Source organism: Salarias fasciatus, chromosome 19 (assembly GCF_902148845.1).
Source record: "Salarias fasciatus chromosome 19, fSalaFa1.1, whole genome shotgun sequence".
Taxonomy (NCBI): domain Eukaryota; kingdom Metazoa; phylum Chordata; class Actinopteri; order Blenniiformes; family Blenniidae; genus Salarias; species Salarias fasciatus.
Window position 1 is genome coordinate 10,000,613 of NC_043763.1, and position 27,194 is coordinate 10,027,806.

At 43.1% G+C, this 27,194-nt stretch overlaps 3 protein-coding genes across 3 annotated transcripts; all 3 read right to left on the reverse strand.

Moving 5' to 3' along the window:
* Positions 1-4,286: 4,286 nt before the first annotated feature.
* On the reverse strand, positions 4,287-5,255 carry LOC115407116 (psychosine receptor-like). Its single transcript, XM_030117475.1, has one exon. The coding sequence runs from the start codon at positions 5,253-5,255 to the stop codon at positions 4,287-4,289; it is 969 nt and encodes a 322-aa protein (XP_029973335.1).
* Positions 5,256-14,582: 9,327 nt separating this feature from the next.
* LOC115407117 (psychosine receptor-like) lies at positions 14,583-15,551 on the reverse strand. Its single transcript, XM_030117476.1, has one exon. The coding sequence runs from the start codon at positions 15,549-15,551 to the stop codon at positions 14,583-14,585; it is 969 nt and encodes a 322-aa protein (XP_029973336.1).
* A 9,968-nt stretch (positions 15,552-25,519) lies between these two features.
* On the reverse strand, positions 25,520-26,479 carry LOC115407118 (B2 bradykinin receptor-like). The gene has a single exon (XM_030117477.1). The coding sequence runs from the start codon at positions 26,474-26,476 to the stop codon at positions 25,520-25,522; it is 957 nt and encodes a 318-aa protein (XP_029973337.1). The 5' UTR covers positions 26,477-26,479.
* Positions 26,480-27,194: the final 715 nt, after the last annotated feature.

The following is a 27,194-nucleotide window of genomic DNA, read 5'->3' on the forward strand; positions in this document are numbered from 1 at the left end:
AGGAGCTCGGCAGGCTCCACATCGGAGACATGTGAAAAGCGCCTGACGCGCCTGACAGCTGAGATACTTAAGTGAAGAGAGATGTAATGTGATGTTAACGGGAAGGAGCGAAAAACATCATGCTGCCCTGACGCGTGTCATGTATAGTTTGATGTGATTGACGTTCATGTTAAAAAGGGATTTCTGGGGTCACGCAGACTCGCTGAATATGAACCATAACTGTGTCTAACTCATGCAGCTGCTCTTTCCTCGCCACCTTCCACATTGTGAACATTCAATATGTTGCCTCTAGAGTACAAAATGAGCGCAGTGTGTCGGAAAATTCATTTAATTCTTCAGGGACGGGGTCGACCCAGCAGGTACAGGGACCGCAAACACAAATTTCAACTTCCTATCCCCCAAAGCCACAAAGCAACAAGGTTTTAGTCAACAGTCCAATCTCTCTTTTAGATTTCATTAAAAAAAAACAAAAAAATAACAGTCACTTTATTGTTAAATACAAGTTCATTTCTGTTGTCTGTACACTTTCAAAGTTTGGTCTGCAGGCTAGTTTTGGCCCACGGGTCACATGTTTGACCCCCTTTGACTAGTCATGCTTCTGCATGATGTTAGAAAGGATTTCAGTTGGATCGCCACCTTAATTACAAAAACAAGCCCTTTTTCTTTTATTTTTTTTTAAGCTTAATTTTGTTCCATTACCTTGAAATGTGTTTCATAATTGGACTTTTAGAGTCAGGAGCCCTGATGCTTTCTGCTCCTCAACTCTCTTAATGACAAGAGACAACAATTATCCCGACTGTGCACATCTGCAGAGTGGTGAAGAAAACACTATCAGTGGAGACAGGAGCGGAAAAACCAGCTTTCAAAAAAATTAAAGACTACAGAGAGGCATAATTTTATACTTTACCTTCTGTGTACTGAACTGTTGTTGCATCTTTGCAGTTTCTACAATTCCACTCGTTTACATTAAAATTTGCTTATGTAATGTCATTACCGCACAGCTCTTGATTGCTGTTTATCCATCTGTTTGTTTTAACACACGCGTGCGTTTGGTGCAGATTTTCTCCTCGACACGTGTTTGTCTACGTTGCACTGAGTATTCCCACAGCCTGCGAGCGTCTAGTGCAAGTCGCAGCTGCCGCGGCCGGGATTGGTCGAAACGCGGCGCTGCCACCTGATTCAGATGCTTGTTGCATGCGATGGAAACTTGGATAAGAGCAACAGTCCCTCCCCAGATCATCTATAATCTTCGCAGTTTCCGCTCCGGTTCGGTTTTCACCTTCATGTCTGAGAATGATCTGCGTTTACATTTGTCTTGTGTTCATTCATCAGAGCAGGCCTCGTCGCATGTGAGGCTGCTGAAACTCTGCCGACGTCCAGGTGAAGACCAGGCATTACTGACAAAACCTATTGATCTCCGCTTTGTCCCCATAGGCTTGCGCTTCACATGTAAAGAAGCACGTCTGTTACGCTGTCAAGGGCGTGTGAAGGTGAGAATCAGGGGGTATTCAGAGGGGCTTTATCGCCGCTCGGTTCTGCTGATGCAGGTTATTCAGATGTGAGGTGGAGTATATCATTTGACATGGATGAATGGCTGGGAGAGGGAGGCAGGACAAACACTCACATGGAGGAGCACATGTCTCTCTCATCCCTCTGTGGTTACTATGGCCGCACAGGAAGAGTCATGCATTGTTAATCGAACGATTAAAGAAATCTCGCAAGGTCATGAATCTATATGCTCTGTCCAGTCACACGTATCACATGTTGCAGACTCATCTCCCTCCCGAGAACATGAAGCTGATTCACAAGGTTAATCTTTGTCTGGTGGTTTTCCTGCATACACAGACTGGTGCATCTTTAAACGACTGGAATCTGGATTTTCTGGTTATGACTACTTAGATGTTGTTGGAAGTTAGATTGGTTAATCCTTATTGCTTTTTCTGAGTCAAACTGTAGTTTGTATCAAATGTTGATAAAGTCCATGTTTAAGATGTGTTTGAATTTCTATATTAGATGCATTTCCTGCAAAACTCCAACAAATTACAGAGCTCACGAACTCATGCACAGGCAGTACAGAACAGAAGGGCCAACAACTTCATGCACTTGCACAATTATCCACCAGGAGGCACCAGAAATGCATGTCTGTGATAGCTGGAGGTTTAACACTGCAACATCAATTTTAAAGCAACATTAAGGAACTTTCAATTTTTGTTGATTTTGGCGGCGCCAGTGGACAAAAGCGGTAGTGCTTTGCCTGAAGGAATACTACAGTTCCCATGAGGACTAGCGCGTGATGTCTAAAATGCTGCTCCCGGTGGCATGCTGTCGGACTGAACTCGTCTACATTTGTTTCCAGTGGCTGTGTGAAGGATGGATAGCAACGAGGTAATGAATCTAAATTAATCTAATGGTGGCTAAACAATGTTATATCAAGATGTGACGCATGCCGTAAAGCAGTCCGCACATTTGGAGCTTTTTAGTGTGCAGGGTTCTTACCACCCTCCTCACAGTTGCTTAATCCAAGTGAAAGCAATACTGACGCCCTCAGGCCGTGACAGAGGGGTCATTCAACTAGTTGTAAGTCGAAGTATCATCACAAAAGATATTAAAATGTTTTATTAAGGTTGAAAAGTTCCTTAGTGTAGGTTTAACATTATTTTAGATGAAATGCACCCACACACTTGCCTAACTAAAAAAAAGACAGTGCAAGACAAGGAAAAAAGCTGAAGTGAAAGTAGTCAAATGTGTCACCTCATTTGCGATGGAAGTCACAGTTGGTTGAAAATAATTATTTCTCTCAACTCGCACCGTATTCAGATGAAAAGTGTCAAATGCAGTTTTTTTTCTAGGTACCTTTTTCACGAATTCACGTAATGGAACAAATTGTCTCAGAACATCTGCTTCATATAACCCTCAGCTGATAAAAAACAGATTTTAATAAAAGATCACAACATTACACGTAATGTACCCTGTCAATGTAGATTTAGAGGGGGATCATAAAGATACTGTAAACATTTACCTTCCATGGTCATTCTCAGTCTTTGCTTTATGTGGCAATAATTGAGTTTGCTTAATGTAATCCAATGGTGATTTGAATCTGATCTGACCTTCAAGGGGGTAATTTAGCTCTCATAAACTTGATAATTTAATGACAAAGCCTGTATACAAATTGTACTGCTAGGCAAGCATTAATCCCAAAAATCTCATGTTAAACAACCATAAAGGGTGCTTCATTATAACTGATCCCGGCTGCAGGAAAGGACAACAACTCTAAAGGATTTAGCTATATATTTCAAACTGTGGAAACAAATTAATCTCATAAATAAAGATAGCACTGGAGCAAAAAGTTAATTAACTATCTGCACATCCATCATCACACAGAAACATCTTGATTTGCAGTCACTTCACTGTTACATTGATGTTATATATTGTCTTTCATCAACCACAGTTGAAAGTTTCTGGCTCTGTATTTACGACGAGTGGAAAAAAGAAATCATGTTAGATTTTTTTGGTTTCTCTTTGGAAGCAGTTTGAAAACCTGATGTTTTCCCAACCAAATGCAGCACAACTGTAAAGAACATGAATTTGTGGGATGAGCAGCATAGGATTGTGCCCATGAAAAGTATTGTTCATATTGTGCATTGCTGCCCACAACTGCATCTTTCTCACAAATGTGGCACCGTTTAAAAAAAACAACCCAAATAATCAGGATTTCCAATGGAATACAATTTAAAGCCAATACATTGCGAGTTGTGATTTAAAATGTTTTCGTGTCCCAAAACATGTTCGGAGAAGATCCTTTCAAGCCAGCTCACCTTCTGAATCCTGGGATTTTGACTTCACTTGTTTGTCTGTTTTCGAATGAGAGTGCAGGGAATAGTCTCTTCAGTTAAGCAGACAAATCAAAGACAAAGCTCTACGAACAAGCAATCAAAGAGTTTGTGGTCCTAACTAACAGTGTTAAGTATGACAAACAGGATGTGTTGGCATTTAGGAACATTACAACTCATTTTCATTGTTTCTTATTATGGAATTTTACTAACCCCAAAAAATACAAGTACATCTGCCACTGGAAGTTTGGTCATGGTACAAGGACACCCTTTCATTTTCTCCTATGTTGCTAGGAAGGTAGGTCTTTCTCCAGATTTGAATGTAAGGCAGCCTGGAGACATCGAGCTCAATGAAAACGACTGAATTAAAGTGAATGTGTTGTTTCTCTCTACATCAAATTTTCTAACATTAAGGGCCAATTCTGTGTGAACACAGCTCCATGTGTAGTGCTGGAATTATGCAATACTCTCATCATTGCTTCTTTTCTTTCCCTGCAAGAATAGAATGACTTGACTGACGTTTGCCTGCCCAGTTCTAGTGACAAAACAATAAAGAAGCGGGTCTGCGAGGCAGTTCAGGCTTGACATAGCAATGCTGATCCTGTACGGGTGGAGGAGCCACTGAAAACTGCTGCAGTCGCTCAAGAACGTGCGCACGAGCATCAAGACGTGGAGGGGTCCAAAGCAGAGCACAAGGCTGAACAGAACTAACGCCAGAAGCTTGGAGATCCGTTTTCGTTCCTGCTCCTTCGTGGCCTGGTTGGTGTTCACAGCCACGCACGTGCCCCATGTGGTGAACAACACCACGGCTACTGGGGCAACAAACCCCACGAAGAAGCGAGTCAGGTTTCCACAAATCTGACTCTCTGTCATGGGGAGGAAGACATCAAAGCACAGAGAAAACGTGATGTCTTCGTTGTACGAGTCCCCCCATTTGATGGTGGCAGTGCTGAAACAGAGCACCAGCACCCAGATGGCCACAGAGACCGCGACGGCAGTTCCCACTTTCCGAAACTTCACACACTTCAACGGGTGGACCACGGCCAGGTAGCGGTTCACGGCGATGCAGCAGAGGAGGGCCTCACTCATGTAGAAGTTGGTGTAGACAAAGCGGACGCATATCACACAGAGGTGGCTTCCGTGGATCCAGACCCCCCGCCACAGGAAGTCCACCCACAGAGTGAGGCCCAGGGTGAAGGTCAGGTCACACAGAGCCAGGTTGAACAGGAACACGCCGAGCTCGTTCTTCTGTCTGATGTGCTGCCAGGACACGTAGAGCGAGAACGTGTTGGACGGGATCGCAATGACAATGATAGTCAGGTAGAAGAGCAGAAATGGCGTCGATCCAGTTATGTGTTGGACCAAGAAGCAATCAGACAGATTAGCGGCCAGGCTCACGTTTTCCATTGTCACTAGAGCGTCCATATCTCTGAACCTTGTGGAAAAGGTAAAAAGTAATCCATATTAGTGTTTAAACCTTTACAGTGTCACAAAAACTTAAAGCTTTTCAAACTTGCAATGAGTTTGGTAAATTGTTGCTATATTGTCTAATTTATACCTAATTAAAAACACTGCACTAAATATATTTTGTTGAAATACAGTCAATTTTCTTTTATAACTAAATTTAATTGCATTGTCAAAATTTGTCAATTTGATTGAACTTAAATATCAACAATCTAATGCAATTTCTCTGACAAATGGATGTATCGTGTATCTAAAAGTTCTGCAATAGTTATCTGTTTTGGATTCGTTCAATGATGGCTACAGAAATCCAGATCAACAGGTTTAATATTTGGTTATGGTGAAGTAGAACACTGTTTAGCCTGTAATTGAGTGAGAGTGAAATCACGTTTTAAAAAAACTCATAATTGTAAACCAAAATACTACATACTTACATTAATGTGAGTTTATGCAACATGTTTTTTTTTTCCATCCCTGAAAACCTGAACATGTTATCTTTCAAGGTGTTTGAAGTTGGTCTTTGAGCTTTACAAAAAAAACAAAAAAACAAAAAAAAAAAAACTGCCAAATGTATATTCATGGTACAAGAATTGAAAATTTACAATTTACTGTGAGGTTGGAAAGATAAATGAAGTTTAAAACTGAGCAGTGAAGCTGACAAATGAACTTTTTGAAAGGAATAAAGCTAAAATTGCACATGCAGTAAGAGATCATAGTATTTACACAGTGAACAATTTGGCAATGTTTGTGACACTGCAAGACATTTAGTCAAAGCCCTTTAGTGATGGCAATGCTGATAATGCTTTTCTAAGAGGCTTGTTCGAGTACACAAACTACTTCCTTCACCCCACCAACAAATAATCCCTTTCCTATAATATGAGATTTACTTTTAGAAGTGTAAAGCTTTTGACAGACTAAAAAAGCTGCATATTTTGCATCTTTCACTGACTATTTTGCGAATTGTCTCGTTTCATACTTTTCTATCTGAAACAAAAAACCAACAACCCAAAGAAGAATAGTGCTTCTACTTACTCTTCATGTAGATGTATTTCCACTCCAAACTATGTCAATAAAAATCATGGAGTTGAAGTAGACACATAAAAGAGCCGAATTAAGGAATCATCTTATCCTCTCAAGAAGGCTTTTAAGAAACAGGAAAAGTCTGCAGCTGCATCCTCTTTGCCGTGTGTCGTTTACTGAGTAAGTCAAAACAAACTCAGCCTGGACGCTGTAGTATGTCTGTGTCTGCATGTTTATTGTGTCAATATGTGGCTGTTTGATCAGCCAGAGTGGAATTGATAACCACATCCCTGCCTAAGAAATTGTTTCCATAGGGTGACATTGTATTTCCTGATTGCTGGGTGTGAAATCTGTGCTTTTAAAAGGCAGATTAACAAAAAAAAACAAAAAACATAAAAAACCTTTTTCCTGGGGCCTATTTTTGAGCATGAAAACATGAAGCTATTGGCTTTTTTTTATTTTAAACAAAAAGATGCTCGCCAGTTTGATAAGAAATAATTGCAAACTGGATCAATAAGCTGAGTAATATAAACCAACAGACACTAACCATTTCTGATAAATTGGCAACCCTTCAAAGGTGAACTATGCAACTGTTGCTCTAGCACTCCCCAACTGGTTTCATGTGAAAGCTCAGCCCCGAGACGACTTCAAATGAATATTCAACATATATTGTGTTTATTTGCAGGTGAGTGATGTGCACATGTGCCATATACATATATATATATATATATATATATATGCTTTGGTGACATTTATCTTTGCTGTGTATTTGCAATGTGTTCAAGGTATAAAAGAAGGAAGCTAACTACTGCTAGCATCGGATGCTAATGTCTGTCATCAGTCAACTGTTGCTGTGACATGGTGAACTCTGGTTTGCTTTGTGACTAAAAATCTCGTCCTATATTCATGCAGCTGCTGGCCTCACTCTGGTGTCCTCCGCGGAGCTCAGTCTGCTGTGATAGCGACTTGAAACGACAAAGTGGAACACACACACTCAGTAGAACTACCCACCGTTTTCTGAAACTTTAAAGCATCCTGAACATGATTTTTTTTTTTTTTTTTTTTTTTTTTTTTGCAGTAACAGTGTTCATGTGTTGACGTTCATTCATATCGCCGCCGTAATTAATGTGTGGAACCTTTGACACTGTGGTGCCGAAGAATGGGAGTCGGAGGCGACGTGTTCAGTAAAGAACTCCATGCTTTATTTTTCCATAACTCTTCAAAACACGTGTAAAATGAATGGGAATAACACCAACTCAGTCCCGGCAGAAACCACGTCTTCTCTCTCGATAAACATTCCCCACCACCCCACAGTCCATGGGTGAATTGTGTATGAACTGATCACCACATGAGCCCCCTCAGAATTCACCCATACACAAAGTCAGTGTGGCCAGGGGACACAATGGGTTGGTGCCTGCGACTTCGGGGAACCAGAGAGGGGGAGGAGGGGCAGGGCGACGCAGGTTCTTCTCCAGCAGGGGCAAGGGTACAGGGGGTCGGGCCAGGGGGAAGAAACAAGCGATCGGATGATCGCGTCACTGCAGGGGGGCGGCCCCTTCGCGTGGGCTGCACCAACTCGAGTGGCAGGTTCAAGTCCAAGTGTGCAGGTTTAACACGGTCCACTGAAACATCTTCAGGTCTGCCCCCTACATCTGCAACCAGATGTTTAGCCCCGTTTTCAAAGACGCAGAAGGGGCCGTCGTAGTGGGGCTGCAGGGGATGGGTGTCATGCCGAACAAACACGTGACGTGCCAAGTGAAGGTCCGTTGGCACCCTGGATACGGGCATGTGTAACCCACATTAAAAAATGACATCATGGTGTAAATAGTTGATTAAAAATGTAATTTAAAAATGTATAAATTCATGTGAGGTTTAAAAATGTGTGTATATGATTATTTTGGATGTTTAAAAATTGTTGTAGCCTCCCTTATGTGTATTAATTTGGAGTTGTCAGACAAAAAATAAAATGTGACGCTGCCCCTTTAGAGTTGCGGTGCGCTCTTCGGAAGCAGGAAGCTCAGTGCACGGAGCCGAAAGCCGGAGAAGACGCGAGAGCAGCTAGTTAAGAAAAGGAGGACAAACAAATGAAAAAAGACTAGTGAAGGGATATTCACAGGGTCTGTGATTCTTGAGAGCCTAGGATTGTGAACTTCAGCGGCTTTGGTGAGTTAAAACTTTGGTTTTTCTGGTTTTATTCACCGTTGTGACGGCCACGCTGCAGAGCGAAGCATGGCCGCCGCTGAGCCCCTCTTTTTCCCTCACCTTGTTAAGAGTTGTTTTATTTTCTTTAATTGATATGGAAGATGCAAAAAGAGATGTTATGTTACAGTTTTGAGCATGTGATGGATCTGATTGTGTAGCAGAAATGTTTAATGTGAGACTGATTTATTTTGTTCATGGCCTGTTATACAGGTCAGGTTTTTTTTTCCCCCCTCCCCCCACCTTTTCCCTTTGCCCACATGGCTTCATGCAAGCCAAACTAAGGAAAGGATCTTGCCCATGATGTGTGGGGAGTGAGCACACTGGACAACAGAGTAGGCGAGCCACCCAAGAACCACTAGATTGGAGAACCTGCGTTGTGCTGGTGAAACCATCACTACACACCAGTGGACAGACTGGGGTAAACTGCTGCCAGAGTGGTAGGAGTATCAAAACCTTTTTTTTCAAAGCAATTTGAGGACTAGAACTGGATTTTTGGTTTCACATTGGATCGAACGAACTGTTTCTTCTTCTCCCTTTTTGGACTGGAAATCCTTGATTTGATCTGGAAGTAATTTGAACTGAATTTGAAAGACTTTCATTTGATTTTGATTGATGTTTTATGTTGAACTTTTTCATAATTGTCATGATTGTGAAGTGTTGCAATATAATTCATGGTTGATCTAAGAAGGTATTTCACCTGTTGAAGAAAAAAAGAGTTAACTCAGAGATAAAGAAACTAAAATAGGAGAAACCTATTTATCTGAATTAAATCTTAGTTTGACCGGTCAAATCAAACTAGAAGATTAAATACATTTAAGCTGAAAAAACGAAACTGAGAGAGTAGATTTCATTTTCTTAAAAATCAATTTTCATTAATTCATTTTCTTTAAATCCCTGCAGGGTAATTGTTTATTATTTCATTGCAATTGTTGTGTTTTCATGTTCAAACTGTTTGATAAATTGGGATTTCTTGACCTGAAAGTGTCTGGTCTTTGGTCTCTTTCTGCACTGTTATCCCACTCTTAGAGCCTAGATCTGGTCCAGTAGCTCTACTTTTATACTCATCCATAAGAGTGCTACACATGCCATCTAGAGTAGTGGGAACTGAGGTGAAAGTTCTGGCGCTATCCTGGAGTGAGGCGTGCTGAACGGACACCGACCAGGGGGCAGTAGCGCGAGGCAGGAAATCCCTGGATACCCACAGCGGCTGACCATAGACTACCTCAGTCGAGGAGGACTGGAGGTCCTCTTTGGGTGCCGTCCTGAGATCCAACATGACCCATGGGAGTTTGTCGACCCAGTTACTGTCAGTTAGCACAGCTCAGAGGGCTGCTTTGAGGGACCGATGAAACCTCTCGCACAGGCCGTTGGCCTGGGGCTGGTACGCGGTGGTATGATGGAGCTTGACTCCTAAACTCTCAGCCACGGCGTTCCAGAGGTCGGCAGCCGATTCACATCTTTTTTCAACTCCTGCCAAACAAAGTTAGCGGCCACTAAGCACACCAACGGCTTTCTCCCCAGGTGTGAGAGGTTGTGCACTGCCTCGAATAAAAAAAAGAAAACCTCCAGCCGACGGGAACGACCGGTTGTGGCTGGCCGGTGGATGTGTCTCACAAGAGCACCGCGCTCACGTCACCGAAGCATACGTCCTCCAGGCGCAACCCTGTGTCTGACGTTTTCAGAGCCAGCACGCTGTGATCCAAGGCTTGGTCTTGCGCTATGCAGATGTAATCGAGGCCCAGCTGTACAGTCCCGACCGAGGCTCTGGAGAGGCAGTCCGCGACAACATTGGACTTACCGGCGACGTGCCGGACATCTGCAGTGAACTTCGAAATGAATGCGAGTTGCCGCTGCTGATGCGCAGACCACGGCTCTGTCACTTTAGACATGGCAAATGTCAGCGGCTTGTGATCAATGAACGCTGTAAAGTCACGTCTCTCAAGAGAAAACCTGAAGTGCCACACCGCGAGGAAAAGCCCGAAAAGCTCCCTGTCAAATGCGCTGTACTTATGCTCTCTGGGCGTCAACTGGCGGCTGAAGAAAGCGAGCGGCTGACAGGTGCCTCCCACCCACTGCTCGTGCACAGCCCCAATGGCGTAGTCTGACGCATCTGTGGTGATGGCGATAGGCGCTGTGGGTGATGGGTGCACTTGAAGCGTAGCTCGAGCTAGTGCAGTTTTGACTGCTGTGAAAGCCGAGTTGCTCCCCTCAGTACAGCTGATGGCCTGGCTCGGCAATTTACCTTTAAGCACATCATACAATGGACGTATGATGTGGGCTGCACGCGGGATGAAGCAGTGATAAAACGTTACCATGCCAAGGAATTCCTTGAGGGAGCGCGCAGACTGAGGGCGTGGAAAAGCCGCTACCGCTTCCACTTTTGATGGCAGGGGAGTCACTCCTTCCGCAGTGATGTGGTGCCCGAGGAAATCAATGGCAGAACAGCCAAAAACACACTTGGCTGGGTTTATAACTAACCCTTGTTCACTGAGCCTTGTAAAAAGAGCACGCAGGTGTGTGAGATGTTCCACCTTGGAGGAGCTTGCTACGAGGATGTCGTCCAGGTAGACAAAAATGAAAGGCATGTCCCGGAGGACTGAGTCCATCAAACGCTGAAACCAGTGGGCTGCGTTTTTCAACCTGAATGGCATGCGCAGGTACTCAAACAGTCCGAAAGGGGTGATGACAGCTGTCTTGGGACTATCCGCCGGGTGCACTGGCACGGTACCTGATGATACCTGTGCACCAGGTCCACCTTGGAGAAAACCCACTTGCCAGATAGGTGTGCTGAAAAGTCCTGGATGTGAGGGACTGGGTAGCAGTTGGGTATTGTGCGGTTGGGTATTGTTTTGTTGTTGAGGTGGCGGTAGTCTCCGCACAGCTGCCAGCCGCCATTGGGTTTGGGGACGATGTGCAGCCCACGGGCTGTCAGAGCGGTGAATGATGCCCAGCTTCTCCATGTGAGCGAACTCTGTTTTCCCAACCAAATGCTGCAGGACTGCAAAGAACATGAATTTGTGAATTTGTGGGATGAGCAGCATTGGATTGCTCCCATGAAAAATATTGTTCAAACTGCACATTGCTGCCCACAACTGAATCTTTCTCACAAATGTGGCATCGTTTAAAAAAGCAACCCAAATAATCAGGATTTCCGATGGAATACAGTTTAACGCCAATATATTGCTCGTTGCTGTTTAACATGTTTTCGTGTCCTAAAACATGCCTGGAGAAGATCTTTTCAAGGCAGCTCATCATCTGAGTCCTGGGATTTTAAAGTCACTTGTCTGTCTATTTTCATATGAGAGTGCATCTCTTTATCATAAAGAGGCTGGAAAGTAAGGAATAGTCTCTTCAGTTAAGCAGACAAATCAAGGACAAAGCCCTATGAATAAGCAATCAAAGAGTTTGTGGTCCTAACTAACAGTATTATGCCAAACAGGATGTGTTGGCATTTTGGAATATTGACTTCTTTACTGTGATGTAGGGTTAGGGTTACTGATTTTCACTGTTACTCATTACGAAATTTTAGGAACCCCAAAAAATGTAAGTATATCTGCCACTCGAAGTTTGGTCATGGTAAAAGGACACCCTTTTCTGCCTGACCCTCTCCAATTTGCATATCGCCCGAGCAGAGATGTTGATGATGCTAAAATATTCATTCTGGACTCTATACACCATCACCTGGGACACCCAAACACTTCAGCAAGACTCCTGTTCGCTGACTTCTCCTCGGCATTTAACACCCTCCAGCCGCACATCTTGGCTCACAAACTTTCCTCCCGCTTCCACCTGGAGGATCAGCTCATCCTGTGGATCCTGGACTTTTTAACCCACAGGTCACAGAGAGTGCGGATCAACAACACCTTCTCTGACGTGCGTCACACCTCCACTGGTTCCCCCCAAGGCTGTGTCCTCTCTCCGCTTCTCTTCATCCTTTACACGGATGTCTGCAGATCCACACAGCCAAATTCCCACCTGGTCAAATATGCAGACGACACGGTCCTCCTGACACTGCTGACAGCACCATCTCAGTCCCACGGCTCAGTCCTCCAGGAGTTCATGGTCTGGTGTGATGATTCCTGTCTGGAGCTGAACATCAAAAAAACGAAGGAGATGGTAGTGACCTTCTCCAACAGGCAGTTGGCGCTGGCTAGAGCTGTCACCACCACCATCCATGGACTGCCTGTTGAGCTGGTGGAGGAGTATAAATATCCGGGTACCATCTTCGACAGACAGCTGAAATTCTGATCTAACACAGAGGAGATTTTAAGGAAATGTCACCAGAGACAGTATCTCCTAAAGAAGCTCAGCTCTTTTGGTGTGAGTCCGAACATTCTCAGAACATTCTACTACTCCTTCATAGAGAGCACCATCACTTTCTCCATCACCTGTTGGTTCTACTCCATCAGCCTCCAGAATAGAAACCATCTGCAAAGGACTGTCACTGTCTGCTCTAAAATCATAGGACTGCCCCTCAAAAGCCTGTCTGCAGTGTATGAACATTTAACATGCAGACTGGCAAACCGGATCATCAGTGACCCCTCACATGCTCGCTTCTCTGCATTCGATTGGCTCCCTTCTGGTCGAAGGCTTCGCTGCCCCACATGCAGGACACAGAGGAGAGGGGCTACCTTCGTAGCCAAGACAGTCTTACTCCTCAACTCATAACCCCTCCCAGATTTTTTTACATGGAACTTATCATGGACCCTCTCATCTCTGCCACTTTGCACTCCGAATCTTATATCTGCACTGACATATCATACATGTTACTGTAGCTCCCTCTCTGCCTTATTTCACTCTGTTCGGGATTGTCGACAGTATTTGCATATTTGCACAACTATAGTAGTAGTATGATATTTAGGTATTTGTCACTTTAAACTTAATTTGAATTTAATTTGTACATATTTTATTATGCCATTTATTGCACTGATTGCTCAGCGTGCCTTCTGGATTGCCCCTTGGGGACAAATAAAGTTTTTTTTTAATTTGAATTTGAATTTGAATTTGAATTTTCTCCTATGTTGCTAGGTCTTTCTCCAGATTTGAATGGGAGGCAGCCTGGAGACATCTAGCTTGTTTTTCAATAAATACGACTGAATTGAACTGAATAAGTTGTTTCTCTCCACATCAAATGTCTAACATCAAGGGCAAATTCAGAGTGAACACAGTTCTTTGTGTCGTGCTGGACAGCGTTGTCACTAACGCGCTACTAATTCACGCTTTATTTTAATCTGATTACTTTCTTTCAGTAGCGAGCAATCTAACGCATTCATTTTTCCAAACCAGTAATCTGATTAAAGTTAGTTTCCTAAGTGACTGCGCGTTACTATTTTGTTATTGCCTCATAAACACAGGCGTAATTTACGTAGAGTTGGTGGTTATGAAAACCCACTCACCATCATATTTTCATGATCACGCTGATCTTTAATCACTCTTCACATACTCGGTTACCTTGTCTTCTTGTGGTGGTTAGAATAATGGTGATCTGTAGTAGCCCTCTCTTGATGCACACCCCAAGTTTACTACTAGTTACTAGTCTGTTCACTACTATGGTTCGTCAGGGGGGAAAAAAAAAAAAAAATTATATATGTATGGTTCTGTCAGTTTTTGTGTTGGTTGTCGGCTCTGTTTTGGTGTTGTCCAGATTGGGGTTTGGGATTGTTCTTGGTTGCGTGTGGTGCGTTGACAACACTGTTTTGCATTTGTTGTGAATTTGTACATAGGTTGTGCCCCCCCCCCCTTTATCTTTCTCTCTTTCTGTCTCTCGCTCTCTGAGCGTTTCCGTCCCGGTCCTATCCGGCAGCCATGCCGGACGCCAGCTTTAAATAAAGGCAGCAGCAGGAGGAGATTCAGTCTCGTCCTGCTGCTAACATTAAAATCTGTTTGGATAGTAAAAGGCTACAATCATACAATATTGCACGCCCCAGCTGCCGAACAGGACAAGGGGAGAAAAAAAAGAAAAAAGAAAAAAGAAACAGTAAATACGACTCAACTAAAGTGAATGAGTTTCTCTCTACATCAATTAAGGGCAAATTCAGAGTGAACACAGTTCTTTGTGTCGTACTGCAATTATGCAATACTCTCATCATTGCTTCTTTTCTTTCCCTGCAAGAATAGAATGACTTGACTGACGTTTGCCTGCCCGGTTCTAGTGACAAAACAATAAAGAAGCGGGTCTGCAAGGCAGTTCAGGCTTGAAATAGCAATGCTGATCCTGTACGGATAGAAGAGCCACTGAAAACTGCTGCAGTCGCTCAAGAACGTGCGGACGAGCATCAAGACGTGGAGGGGTCCAAAGCAGAGCATCAGGCTGAACAGAACTAATGCCAGAAGCTTGGAGATCCGTTTTCGTTCCTGCTCCTTCGTGGCCTGGTTGGTGTTCACAGCCGCGCACGTGCCCCACGTGGTGAACAACACCACGGCTACTGGGGCAATAAACCCCAGGAAGAAGCGAGTCAGGTTTCCACAAATCTGACTCTCTGACATGGGGAGGAAGAGGTCGAAGCACAGAGAAGTCATAGTGTCTTCGTTGTACAAGTCCCTCCATTTTATGGTGGCGGCGCTGAAACAGAGCACCAGCACCCAGATGGCCACAGACACCGCGACGGCAGTTCCCATCTTCCGAAACTTGACATATTTCAATGGGTGGACCACGGCCAGGTAGCGGTTCACGGCGATGCAGCAGAGGAGGGCCTCACTCGTGTAGAAGTTGGTGTGGACAAAGCAGACACATATCACACAGAGGCGGCTTCCGTGGGTCCAGACTCCCCGCCACAGGAAGTCCACCCACAGAGTGAGGCCCAGTGTGAAGATCATGTCACACAGAGCCAGGTTGAACAGGAACACGCCGAGCTCGTTCTTCTGTCTGATGTGCTGCCAGGACACGTAGAGCGAGAACGTGTTAGACGGGATCGCAATGACGATGATAGTCAGGTAGAAGAACAGAGATGGTGTCGATCCAGTTATGTGTTGGACCAAGAAGCAATCAGACAGATTAGCGGCCAGGCTCAGGTTTTCCATTGTCGCCAGAGCGTCCATATCTCTGAACCTTGTGGAAAAAGTAAAAAGCAATCCATATTAGTGTTTAAACCTTTAAAGTGTCACAAAAACTTAAAGCTTTTCAAACTAGCAATGAGTAGCAGTACTATTGTTGCTATATTGTCTAATTTATACCTAATTAAAAACACTGCACTAAATATATTTTGTTGAAAATAAAGTCAAAATTTTCCATAATAACTAAATTCAAGTGCATTGTCAAAATTTGAGAATTTGATTCAATTAATAAAATATCAGCTGTCTAATGCAATTTATCTGATAAATGGATGTATCATGTATCTATAAGTTATGCGATAGTTATCTGTTTTGAATAGCGTAGTCAGAAAGCTGGATTCCTTCAATGATGGCTACAAAAATCCAGATCAACAGGTTTAATATTTGGTTATGGTGAAGTAGAATACACTGTGTAAGCTGTAATTGAGTGAGAGTGAAGTCACATGTTTAAAAAAAAAACCTCATAACTGTAAGCCATAATACTACACACTGACATTAATGTGAGGAACATGTTTTTTTTTTCTATTCCTGAAAACCTGAACATGTTATCTTTTAAGTTCTTTGAAGTTGGTCTTTGAGGCAGCTGTGCAATAAAAAACTGCCAAATGTATGTTCATGGAACAAAACTGAAAATCCACAATTTACTGTGAGGTTGGAGCGACTAAATAAGTTGACTGGTTGGGTACAATTAGTCATTGACTAATTGTTGACTACTTCTGATAGTAGATACTCAAACCCAACTCAACTTTATTTCTATAACACTTTAAAACAACTGCTGCTGGCACAAAGTGCTGTACAAAGTCATAAATACACAAATAAAGTTTAAAGCTGAGCAGTAAAAATGAAAATTTTCAAAGAAATAAAACTAAAATTGCACATGCAATAAGAGATCATAGTATTCACACAGTGAACAATTTGGCAATGTTTTTGACACTGCAAGACATTTAGTCAAAGCCCTTTGCTGATAATGTTTTTTTCTAATTGTTTTTGTACACAAACTACTTCCTTTACCCCACCAACAAATATTCCCTCCTATAATATCAGATGTACTTTTAGAAGTGTAAAACTTTTAATAGACTAAAAAAGCCACACATTTTGCATCTTTCACTGACTATATTTATTTTGCGAATTGTCTCACTTCATACCATTTTATCTGAAACAAATAACCAACAATCTAAAGAAGAATAATGCCTCTACTTACTCTTCATGTAGATGTATTTCCACTCCAAACTATGTCAATAGAAATCATGGAGTTGAAGTAGAAACATAAAAGAGCTGAATTAAGGAATCATCTTGTCCTCTCCTGTTTCATATATCAGACTTTAAAGAAACAGGACAAGTCTGCAGCTGTATCCTCTGTGCCGTGTGTCATTTACTGGGTGATAAGTCAAAAGAAACTCAACCTGGACGCTGCAGTTTGTCTGTGTCTGCATGTTTATTGTGTCAATATGTGGCTGTGTGATCAGCCAGAGCGGAATTGATAACCACATCCCGGCCTAAGAAATTATTTCCGTAGGGTAACATTGTGTTTCTTGGTTGCTGGATGTGAAATCTGTGCTTTTAAAAGGTAGATAAAAAAAAAAAAAAGAAAAAAAAGTCACCTTTTCCTGGGGCCTATTTTTGAGCATGCAAACACATGTCTTGGCTTTTTTTGCTTTAAACAACAAAAGATGCTTGCCAGTTTGATAAGAAATAATTGCAAGCTGGATCAATAAACTGAATAATATAAACCAACAGACATTAACTCGTTCTGATAAATTGCAATTGTGTTTATATGGAAAACCAATGATTCCCAAATTGTGAATGATAAAGATTTGTATTTTACGCTTTAGGTTTATCTTTAGAGGGTTCATATAGTTTTAAACCAGGTTAAACGTATGGGATCAGTCTTGTGCCAGTAGGAAGTGAATTTGTATGGTTTAATTTGAAATTGAATCTATTGTTTTGAATGTGTATCCCCTTCTTGCTTGGTCCTCGGAGGAGGCGGACGCTTTTTCTATTGCTCCCAACTTGCTTCTCCCTCCCTTCGTGTCTCTGCTTGCTGCTGCACTTTCTCATCTGTTTGACTGGAGCAATCACTTGACTTGGTGTTTTCGAACAAACCAAAACCTCAACCATGGAATTGATCAGCTGGTCTCTCAATGCAATTGATATGATCATTTCAACGAAGAGCACAGGAGTGGGGGATCCTTCCTACCTGGACAGGACCTGGCATGCTGGGTATGTGATCGACACCCAGGGCAAGTGGAGGGGGGTCACATGCCTTGCACCCCCTTTGTGGAGGACATAGAAGAATGTTTACATTTTTGGATTTATGATGACTGGCTTGCTGCTGATCGGCTTGTGCCTGATCTTCTGGAGAATTAAGAAGACCGCCACCTTAAAAGACGTCCAAGGGATGATGGTCTTTTCAAATCAACGGGCAAAAGCTGATTCTAACTGTGTGAACTCTTTCGAAGGATGGGCAATTTGGCTGGGGTTGTGGTCGATTCGAGACGCGTGTTGGACGTCATCTCCGAGTGGGTTAACACAGCTGCTCTTTGACAAGTTGAGAACCAGGCAGAGGAAGGTCAACGGCTCCTTCCACACCAAAACAAGATGCCTACTGATTGCATTTGGAACCCTTTGGAAATCAAAACAACCCCCTGAAAGGCCTAAGGCTGAAGGATTGCTTATCTATTTCCCTCCTTTGGAGGGGACAGGCCAAACTACACACACATACACTGGACTGATGAACTGAAAGCTACACACGGTGCATCCATGACGTTCCTGCCCCCAACTCCAATGCCTCCCCAACTCTTCAGCTGACGAACAGTTGTGATGACCTGGCGTGCTGAGGAAGCTGCGACAGCTGATCTGCTGAACTGAAGCAACTGTCTTATGTCATTGCTATATTTGTGTGTGTGTTGGATTGTTTTTTTGGTTCGCCATCCTAACTTTGTTTCCCTGGGAAGCACAGTCTGTAATGGTGCGTTCACACTGGACGCGAATAGCGCGGCGAGAGCGGCCGATTTATTTCATAGAAACTATAGTTTTCACGCGGCCAGGAAGCGGCGAGCGGTCACGCGGCGCGAATTCAGTGAATTTAGCGGCAGCCGCTCCGCTGCTCTACTCGTGTGAACCGCGCGGTGGCCGCGCGAACCGCTCTACTCGTGCCGCCGAAAGTTGGGAATGTTGAACTTTTGAGCGAATTCGTGAGCGGCGAACCAATCACAGAGCCGCTCCACATGTCGTTAATTATGACGTACCGGAGCCCCCGGGAAGCACCCGAAATGGATGAGAAACTGATGACAGCGCTCTGCACTCGCCCTGAGCTCCCATCGTCGTATTTTTATAGGGACAGGAATAAAATGGAGCTTTCTTGGAGGAAGATTAGTGAGGAGGTCGGGTCCCCGGGTAAAGTGAGTAAAGAGATTGTGGTGAAACAGTGTTTACTGTTAGTTAAACAGTGAGTTTACTGAGAGGTCGGGTCCCCAGTGGAATACAGCGCCGATGCGGGACAGCAGCTCGTCAAACTGGGCCTGGGAGAGATGGAAGTACCGCTGAAAGCGTCCTTCATCCTGGCGCAGCTCCTGGAGTAAATGGTGAAACTCACCATGCTCTGAACGCCTCTGCAAAATATTATGAATCCAGACACGTCGGCTGGACTCGCGACGACGATGTTGTCGGGCTTTATCAAGCAATTAAGCAAACCGCTGGCGACAGAGATGCGAATTCAGTGGCAGCCACTGTTTGGTCACAAAATGCACATGCGGCCAACCAGGGGCGAATCGCGCAAATCGCACAGCGCTACTCGCGTCCGGTGTGAACGCACCACAATGATGTACCTTTTTTGATTCCTCTCTGCTGCTCAGTTCAATAGTTTGTGCCAGGTGTGGCACCCTGTGGTTTTTAGTTAATTTAATGTCCAGATTGATTAATTGCATTGGTTATCTTCTTTTGTTTCCTAAAAAACAAAGAAGTCAGCCGAGGGACGACCCAAAATGAATATTAAGCATATATGGTGTTTATTTGCAGGTGAGTGAAGTGCAAATGCGCCATAAACATGCTTTGGTGACATTTGTCTTTGCCGTGTATTTGCAATGTGCTAAAGGTATAAAAGAAGGAAATTACCTACCGCTAGCATAGTATGCTAATGTCTGCCATCAGTCAACTGTTGCTGTAACATGGTGAACCCTGGTTTGCTTAGTGACTGAAAATATCTTCAAGTGATAGCGACTTGAATCGATGTAAAGTGGAACGCAACAGAGCTCAGTAGAACTAGCCACCATTTTCTGAAACTTAAAAGCATCCATGACATTATATTTTGTTTTCTTTTTTTGCTGTCACAGTGTTCATATGTTGACGTTCATTCAAATCGCCGCCGTAAGAAATGTGTGGCACCCTGGACACTCATTTAATTCATTTAAAATCTAGATTTATTAGGCACACACACACACACACACACACACACACACACACGCACACACACTTTTTTTTGTTATTATTGGAATTAAAGGGTTTATGTCGCTATTCACCTGCTTTTAGCAATTTTGGTGCGATACTCATCTCCGCCTGTAGAGGTCACTATTGGCGTTGTCTATGAGAAACTGGTGCTGTTCTCAAACGAATGAAGAAGTCAGCGCAGAGACGGACTCCAAATGGAGAGTGGTGCACAATATTCTTCATTTATTTTGTTTATTTTGTGTTTGCAGGTGAGTCAAGTGCACAAACGCCATGTATATGATTTGGTGACGTGTATGCTTGTTTCTCAGTGCCGTGTTTTGAGTTTGTAATGTGGTAGAGATTCTAGGAGGAAGCTAACTATCGCTCCCATCAAATGCTAACATTTGCCTTGAGTCAGCAAGTGATGTGTAGCAGTTCTTTACATTTATGTTATGTAAGTATATTTCAGTAGATATAAACCACCACTGAGGTGTTAGAGTTCATACTATGTGTTCAGCGACTGGTTTAAAGTGCAAATACTTAATAGTAGAGGCTGCACATACCATGCTTTACGTTATTGTTTTGTATTTTTTGTATTTTTGTATTAGTGTAATATTAGAAAAAAACAAATGAACAATTCAGCCCAGAGACGGACTCAGATGAAGGGAAGTGTGCCAATGTTCAACATTGATTTTATTTTGTATCGGCACATTAGAGGAGTGCGATATATATCGTCTATGATCGTATCGCAAATGTTGTCTTGAAATTTTACATTATGGAGTATTAGTTGTGTCAGTCCATTCAGTCCAGTCAGCTGCTTCTTGTGCATTGCTCCTGGTCATTGAGCTATGAATCCCAAAGGGGTGATCTTTGACCACTGCAAACAGGCAGGATCATAGCGTTTCAGAACAGGTCCTGAAATGTTAATTTTCTATATGGGATCACTCCGGACTTGGTTTTCTGGCAAATTAAAGTCCAAGCAGATGGGAAAACAGCCAAGATTCTGTCATATTTTCAAATCCATCTTCCCAGTGTACTGCAGAAACTCCTGATTCGGTTTAATAAGATGATGTCTTCTTGTGTTGTTTGTTTATAGAGTGCAAGTGGAATGAGCTCCATGTCTTCTCCGCTTTGGTGTGTTTCTGTGGCAAAGGTACAGCGCCATCTAAAGTAAGGCTTCGTTACTTTTATTCAACCAGAAATGTTTTATCAAACTCTTCCTATAATTACTGAGCAGCTTTTTGCATGTGTCCACTGGTATTTTTGACCATTTATTTTCAGCAATGAGCTCTAAATCGCTTGTTTTCCACATGCCAGGGGACACCTGTGTCTGAGATTTTAGGCAGAAATAGCAAAGTGGCGGTGCATTGATTTTTGATGGCGGGTCCGTGCTGCCGAGCAACCGCCATGGGGGGACAGGGGTCTGGGGACCCCATTTTCAGAAATGCTGCTGTAAACATGCTGTTACTGCGCAAAGCTATTTTTCTTGTCCAATTTAAAAAAAAAACTAAAAAACAAAATGAAATAATAGTGAATAATTTCTTGGTCTTTGTTAGCCGTTTAAGTTTTGTGCTTATGCGCTACATTTGCTCACATCTTTAGCATGTCCTGGGTTCTAAGCCCCCCCCTCAAAACCGAGTGACGCCCCTGTCTGTCAACACTCACTACTCACTAATCACGTGAGCAGAAGTAGAAATAATGGATGACTCTTGTGAAAGCAGTTTTTTTTATTGACTCAGAGTGATTACACACAATTTAATAAGTAACATTGCCTCATGGTGTTCTCCCCTCCACCCCCTCAGAGAGCGCCATGCAGGTTGCTGATTTGGGAGCATTTACTTGATTTTGCACAGTTACAAACATCAAACCTGCGGGGTACAGAGCAGCAGCACCTATGTCACGCGCTCTGCCGGTGTGACGTGTACGGCGACGTGTCGCGCACTGCCGAGATTGCTCGCACTGCACATGGTAGTGTCCGAGGGGAAAACCTTTTGCTGTTGCTCATATCGCACATCCCTATTGCAGACTGTTTCTGTCACTGGTATCTGGATAAATCTTGTCATCACTGTGCACCGGTAACACTATCACAAGTTTTAAGTCATAAACCACTAATATGTATTGATTTGAGGACTGAAGCAACATGTTAGTATGTGAAAAGGATAATTTAGATATATGAATGGTCTAAAGGTTACAACAGGTATAATGAATTCATTTATGAGCTGAGCATAAGCCAGTGGAGATTATTTATGCTTAATGTGAGACAGAAAAATAAATGTTTGCTATTTTCAAATACATATACAGTAAAACATTGATTCTTCAATAGATTATCTTCCCTTTACAGCACTTTATTCAGCCTCAAGTTCCGTCTCCAGTAAAGTCCTCAGCAGAAAAACAGTGTTGTATTGGAAAAATAGGGAAGTGCTCTGAGTGACTGGAAACATGCCATGATGAAGAAAATGCATCCCAAGATTTTCCAAGTGAGGGCGATGTTGGCCCCTGACTGTGAAACCTGTCTGCATTTCTCACAATCCTGAAGCTTGTAGTGCCCCCCTGTGGTAAAGTGGCACTACACTGTGGCATACAGCACTACACTGAATTGATGCTGAGTGCAGCAGGGAGACCTGGATAGAAATGAACAGAGATGGACCAGAGCCCAGAGCCAATGTTAAATATGTTTCTGATAATATTGTGTCAAGACAAGCTGTTAGGCAAAAAGAGAACACATTTCATTGAACATTCTACTATGATGGAGAAAAAAACTAATAACGAATAACTCGAAATCCAGCGTGTGTAAAGCTGACAACAACAGAGATAGAGATCCACAGAATTGCACAAACAGACATGTACGATATATCACAAAACGATTCAATAAGACTGACCTAACTGAAGCACAAATTTTAGGTAACACTTTATTTGAAGCCCCCGTATAACACGTTATAAGTACATTTATAAAGCATTATAATCCCATTATAACACGTGTAGCTATAGTTATAAACATTCACAGATGATCACAATGCCAGGACCTAACCCTAACCCTAACCCTAACCCTAATCCTATGTTGTATAGTGCTGTATAGTGAGTTATAAAGCATTGCGATCATGTAGGAGTGTTTCTAACTACTTCTAATGTGTTATACCGGGTGCTTAAAGTAAAGTGTTACCAAATTTTATATTCAGGTTTTTTTGTTTCGCTGACCTCTGAATTGTAAGCTTTGTTTACGGCTGCCGTGCGCATGCGCAGTACGGCTCACTGTTTCAGGGGCTACCGGAGGCTACACACGGTGCTTTTGCTAAATAGAGGTCACCAGCAGCACCACAGCAACATGTATCTCGCGACACCGGGCTGTCGTGGAGGAGCGGCACGAGTAGGGCTGGGTACCATTAGATATTTTTCGGGTACAAGTACTTTTTCGATACCTCACGTACGGTACCGGTTCCTGAACGGTACTTTTTTCGGTCCCTGCCTTCACGGCGCACAGACGACGCCATGATTGCATTTGCACTTCATGCCACTAGGTGCGCTGTTCGCATGTTCAACCTTATTTTACACAGACACCACAGAGGAAGAATGGCGCTGCAGCCGCTGCAGGCTCTCTCTGAGGCTCTCTTCATGTTGTTAGAAAAAGAGTGTGAGCCGGTAAGACGTGGTAATATGTTCAATGATGCGATGCAGCGTTTTTTCAGTAAAAGAGAAGAACTGAACCATCGTTTCCGCGCTTTTTTATTGACCGCGCAGCCACTTTAAGAACCGAAACTGATACCCGTACGCACGTCTCTTGTTCGGTACCGGTATATACCGAAGTTTTTCGGTCGGTACCACTGAGGTACCGTTAAACGGTACCCAGCGCTAGGCATGAGCGGACCATGATGAAACTAATGAGATTTTGGAGGATTAAAACCGTTTTAGGAGCGGTGTTACACATGCCCCGTCTGCTAGCCCTATACGGATGTCCGCCGCTCGATTTTGGATCTAAATTTCTCCCGAAGCACTGTTTGGATCAGAAAAGCCTTCTGGGTGAGTATATTGTTCTACTTTATTCTATAAACAACGTGAAAACTATTTAAACCATACTTTTTCTTTCAAGCAATACTCCGAAGATTTTGGACGCTCGCCCTTTCCCTGTCATTGACAAAGTGAGACAAGCTCAAACATACACAGCAGCAGCAGCCGGAAGAAGCAGAAGTAAGAAAAGTGCACCCGGTGAATTTTTTCACCTCCTCCCAGCTGCTGCTGCTGTGCGCCGGGTCCTTCTGCGGAGCACTGCGCATGTGCGGCTCTGTGTGTATCAAAACGTTATTTTAACCGGTTGAAAAGAAAACACTTCTTTTAAAATGTTTTATAACCTTTCAGATTTACTTCACGTGCAAATACACCATGCCCTGGACCACTGTAAGGAGTATTTTGTCCACTTTCGTCAGTCCGGCTCTGACTCCGATTGACCTCCAGCGATTGAGCTAAGCTAACTACGATGCTAACAGCTGGAAGCCAGCCACTGGACGCAGAGACACAAAAAAGGTATGATTGAGCTTGTCTCACTTTGTCAATGATAGGGAAAGGGCATGGGACCAAAATCTTCAGAGTATTCCTTTAATGCCACTGTGATTGTGCCCATTAAACCTGTAACATGAAACTCAACATCAGTGCAGTATAAATATGCAGCATCATCATAACACGAAGCATGTGGAGGATGGAGAATTGTTATTGGAAACTCATGTTATGGCAATCTGGAGCAGAAGTAGAAATCTCAACAGGATATCATATCATTAACAAAAAAAAAAAAAAAGGACAATGAATGATTTATGCCAATCTATGAAGTGAACTGACAAATAAGATCTTTGAAAGCTGGCTGTGTATTTCCCTTACTGTTAAGGGACAAGGGTCTATGAGTCCACATTTTATTCAGTCAGTTTTTGTGTCTTGTGCCTCAGTTACAGCTTGATGATGACGTCTCCTGCTGTTCCCAAGTCGACTTATTGTCTTCTGAGGCGTGGCATCCCAATCTTCTTGGACAGCTGGCCCCCAGGCCTTTGAGGTTCTGGGGTACAGGGGTACGAGCCTCGACATGGAGACTCAGCAGTTCTCAGAGATTTTCTATGGCACTCCCAGTTTCCAGCAGCATTGCTCCCGATGAGCCGGGGCATTGTCCTTCTTAAAGATGAACTTGGGGCGCTCTCTTCTTTTTGAGAACATTTTGTTTGAAGCCCTGGTTCGACAAGGTGCCGTTGATCAAATGTAAGGCGTGGTCTCATGGTGTAAAAATGTGAACAGCATGATGACAAAGACTGTTTAAATGCCAATTCTAATTTGAATAGGAAATGTGTTGGTCCATTCCTGGATCATACAGTATTGAAACATTGAACAATTGGACGAGTGCATTCAAAGTTCTAAGACAGTCACTTTAGGTTCACCTGGAAAGGTTATAAGTGCATTTCAGGCTTTCCATAACTGTCATTGACTTTTTGTGAGTTAGCTGTTCATCCTTGCCATGGTACTCAACAGCAACAAATCCTAAATATTTGCCAAGCTGCTGATCAGTCCAGAGTAACTCTTGTGGTATCACTTCTTGATTGGCATTGAGAAATGAGACTAAAGGTCACTGGGTTTTTGTTGTCACACCGAAGTGTGAAAAGTTCCTTAGCTTTCTTCTGGAATTTTTTGCCCACAATGACATAGAGAATAGGGTTCAATACACTGTTAAAGAAAGCAAAATAGGTGAAAACATTTATGCAGATGCCCAGTTTGATGATAAACTGACATCCTCCAACTATCTCTAGATCGACGAGCATGGTTATTATGTTAATGATGTGGTATGGCAGCCAGCAAATCAAAAATGCCAGAAGGACAGCCAGGACCAGTGTGGTGGCCTTCTGCTCCTGTGCCTGAGAGTTCGAGTTCATTTTCATTGATAACCTGTTCCCCAAAGCCTTCAGGATTTTTACAGTGAAGTATAAAATGAAGCCAGTGGGGATGATGAAGGTGATAATGATGTTTAGTCCATCGTAAAGAACAAAATTTGGGATGTTGAACACACATATACTTGTCTGGTGGTAATGTTCCACTTCCCTATAGATGATCGTAGGACAGGTGAAAACCAGGGCCAGACTCCAGACCACAAAGCACACAAGCTTTGCGGTACGCGGCCTACGCAGACTTTGATGAGAAAGCGGGTGCACCAGCGCCAGGTAACGGTCGATGCTGATCATGACGAGGAAGTAGATACTACTGAAAGCATTCATCTCGATGGCAGTGTTGACAACTTTGCACAGGTGGTCATGGAATGGCCAGTTGTATTGATTTGCTATAAGCTTTGCCGGGAAGGACAAGAAGGCGGTCAGGAGGAAGTCTGCAGCAGCCAGGTTGCACAGGTATATCTCAGGCACGGTGCAGGCCGTCTTGTGGAGCCAGAAAACCAGCAGCACAAACACATTCATGATTATTCCCAGCACGCTGATGACCATGACATACACTGGAAGCACAGTGAAAAGCATGGAGTCATCGTAATAACAGGAAGAGTTATTTGTTGTCTCACTGCTGAAGTTCCCAGGATCGCTGCAGAGAAAATAAAGAAAAGGTGAATCAGACAATCAACTCTTTTTTAACAAACAAGATATTTGTAGTACTCATAAAAAAGTGAAACAGAATTTTAGCTTAATGATGTCTTTTTTCTTTTAATCAATCCAGGTATGTCTTGTCGAGTTAAAATATTCTTTGTGTGTCAGGAAGAGTGATTAATATTTAGGACCCATTCAGGGAACCGTCCTCTCTCCCTTTTTCCTCAAAACACGGTTTGATGGTGATTATTATGGTGCTGTTGGAGTAACTATGTCTATGTAATTGAATGATCTGTTTTCTTTCTTTTCTTTATAAAGAAATATATAGAAATAAATATTTCATATAAATCAAAAGCAAACTTCAGCTATTATGCTGAGACCTGCCCGCTCCAGAAGTTCTTTGATCAATCTGCAGTAGTAGGGGTGTATCAGCAGGGGTGTGAGACCACATACAGGGCAACAGGTGATCACTGTGTCACTTGGTGTGGACAGACATATCTATAGCACGGTTTCCGTTATCCGGTAATTACCGGACTTTGACCGGTAAAATCTGCCGAAGTCCGACATATTTTAACACCGCTGGTCAAAATGTCCGGTGAAAAATATTCCCTCCAAGCTCAATTTTTATTTTGGATATTCCCTCCAAGCAAAGTTT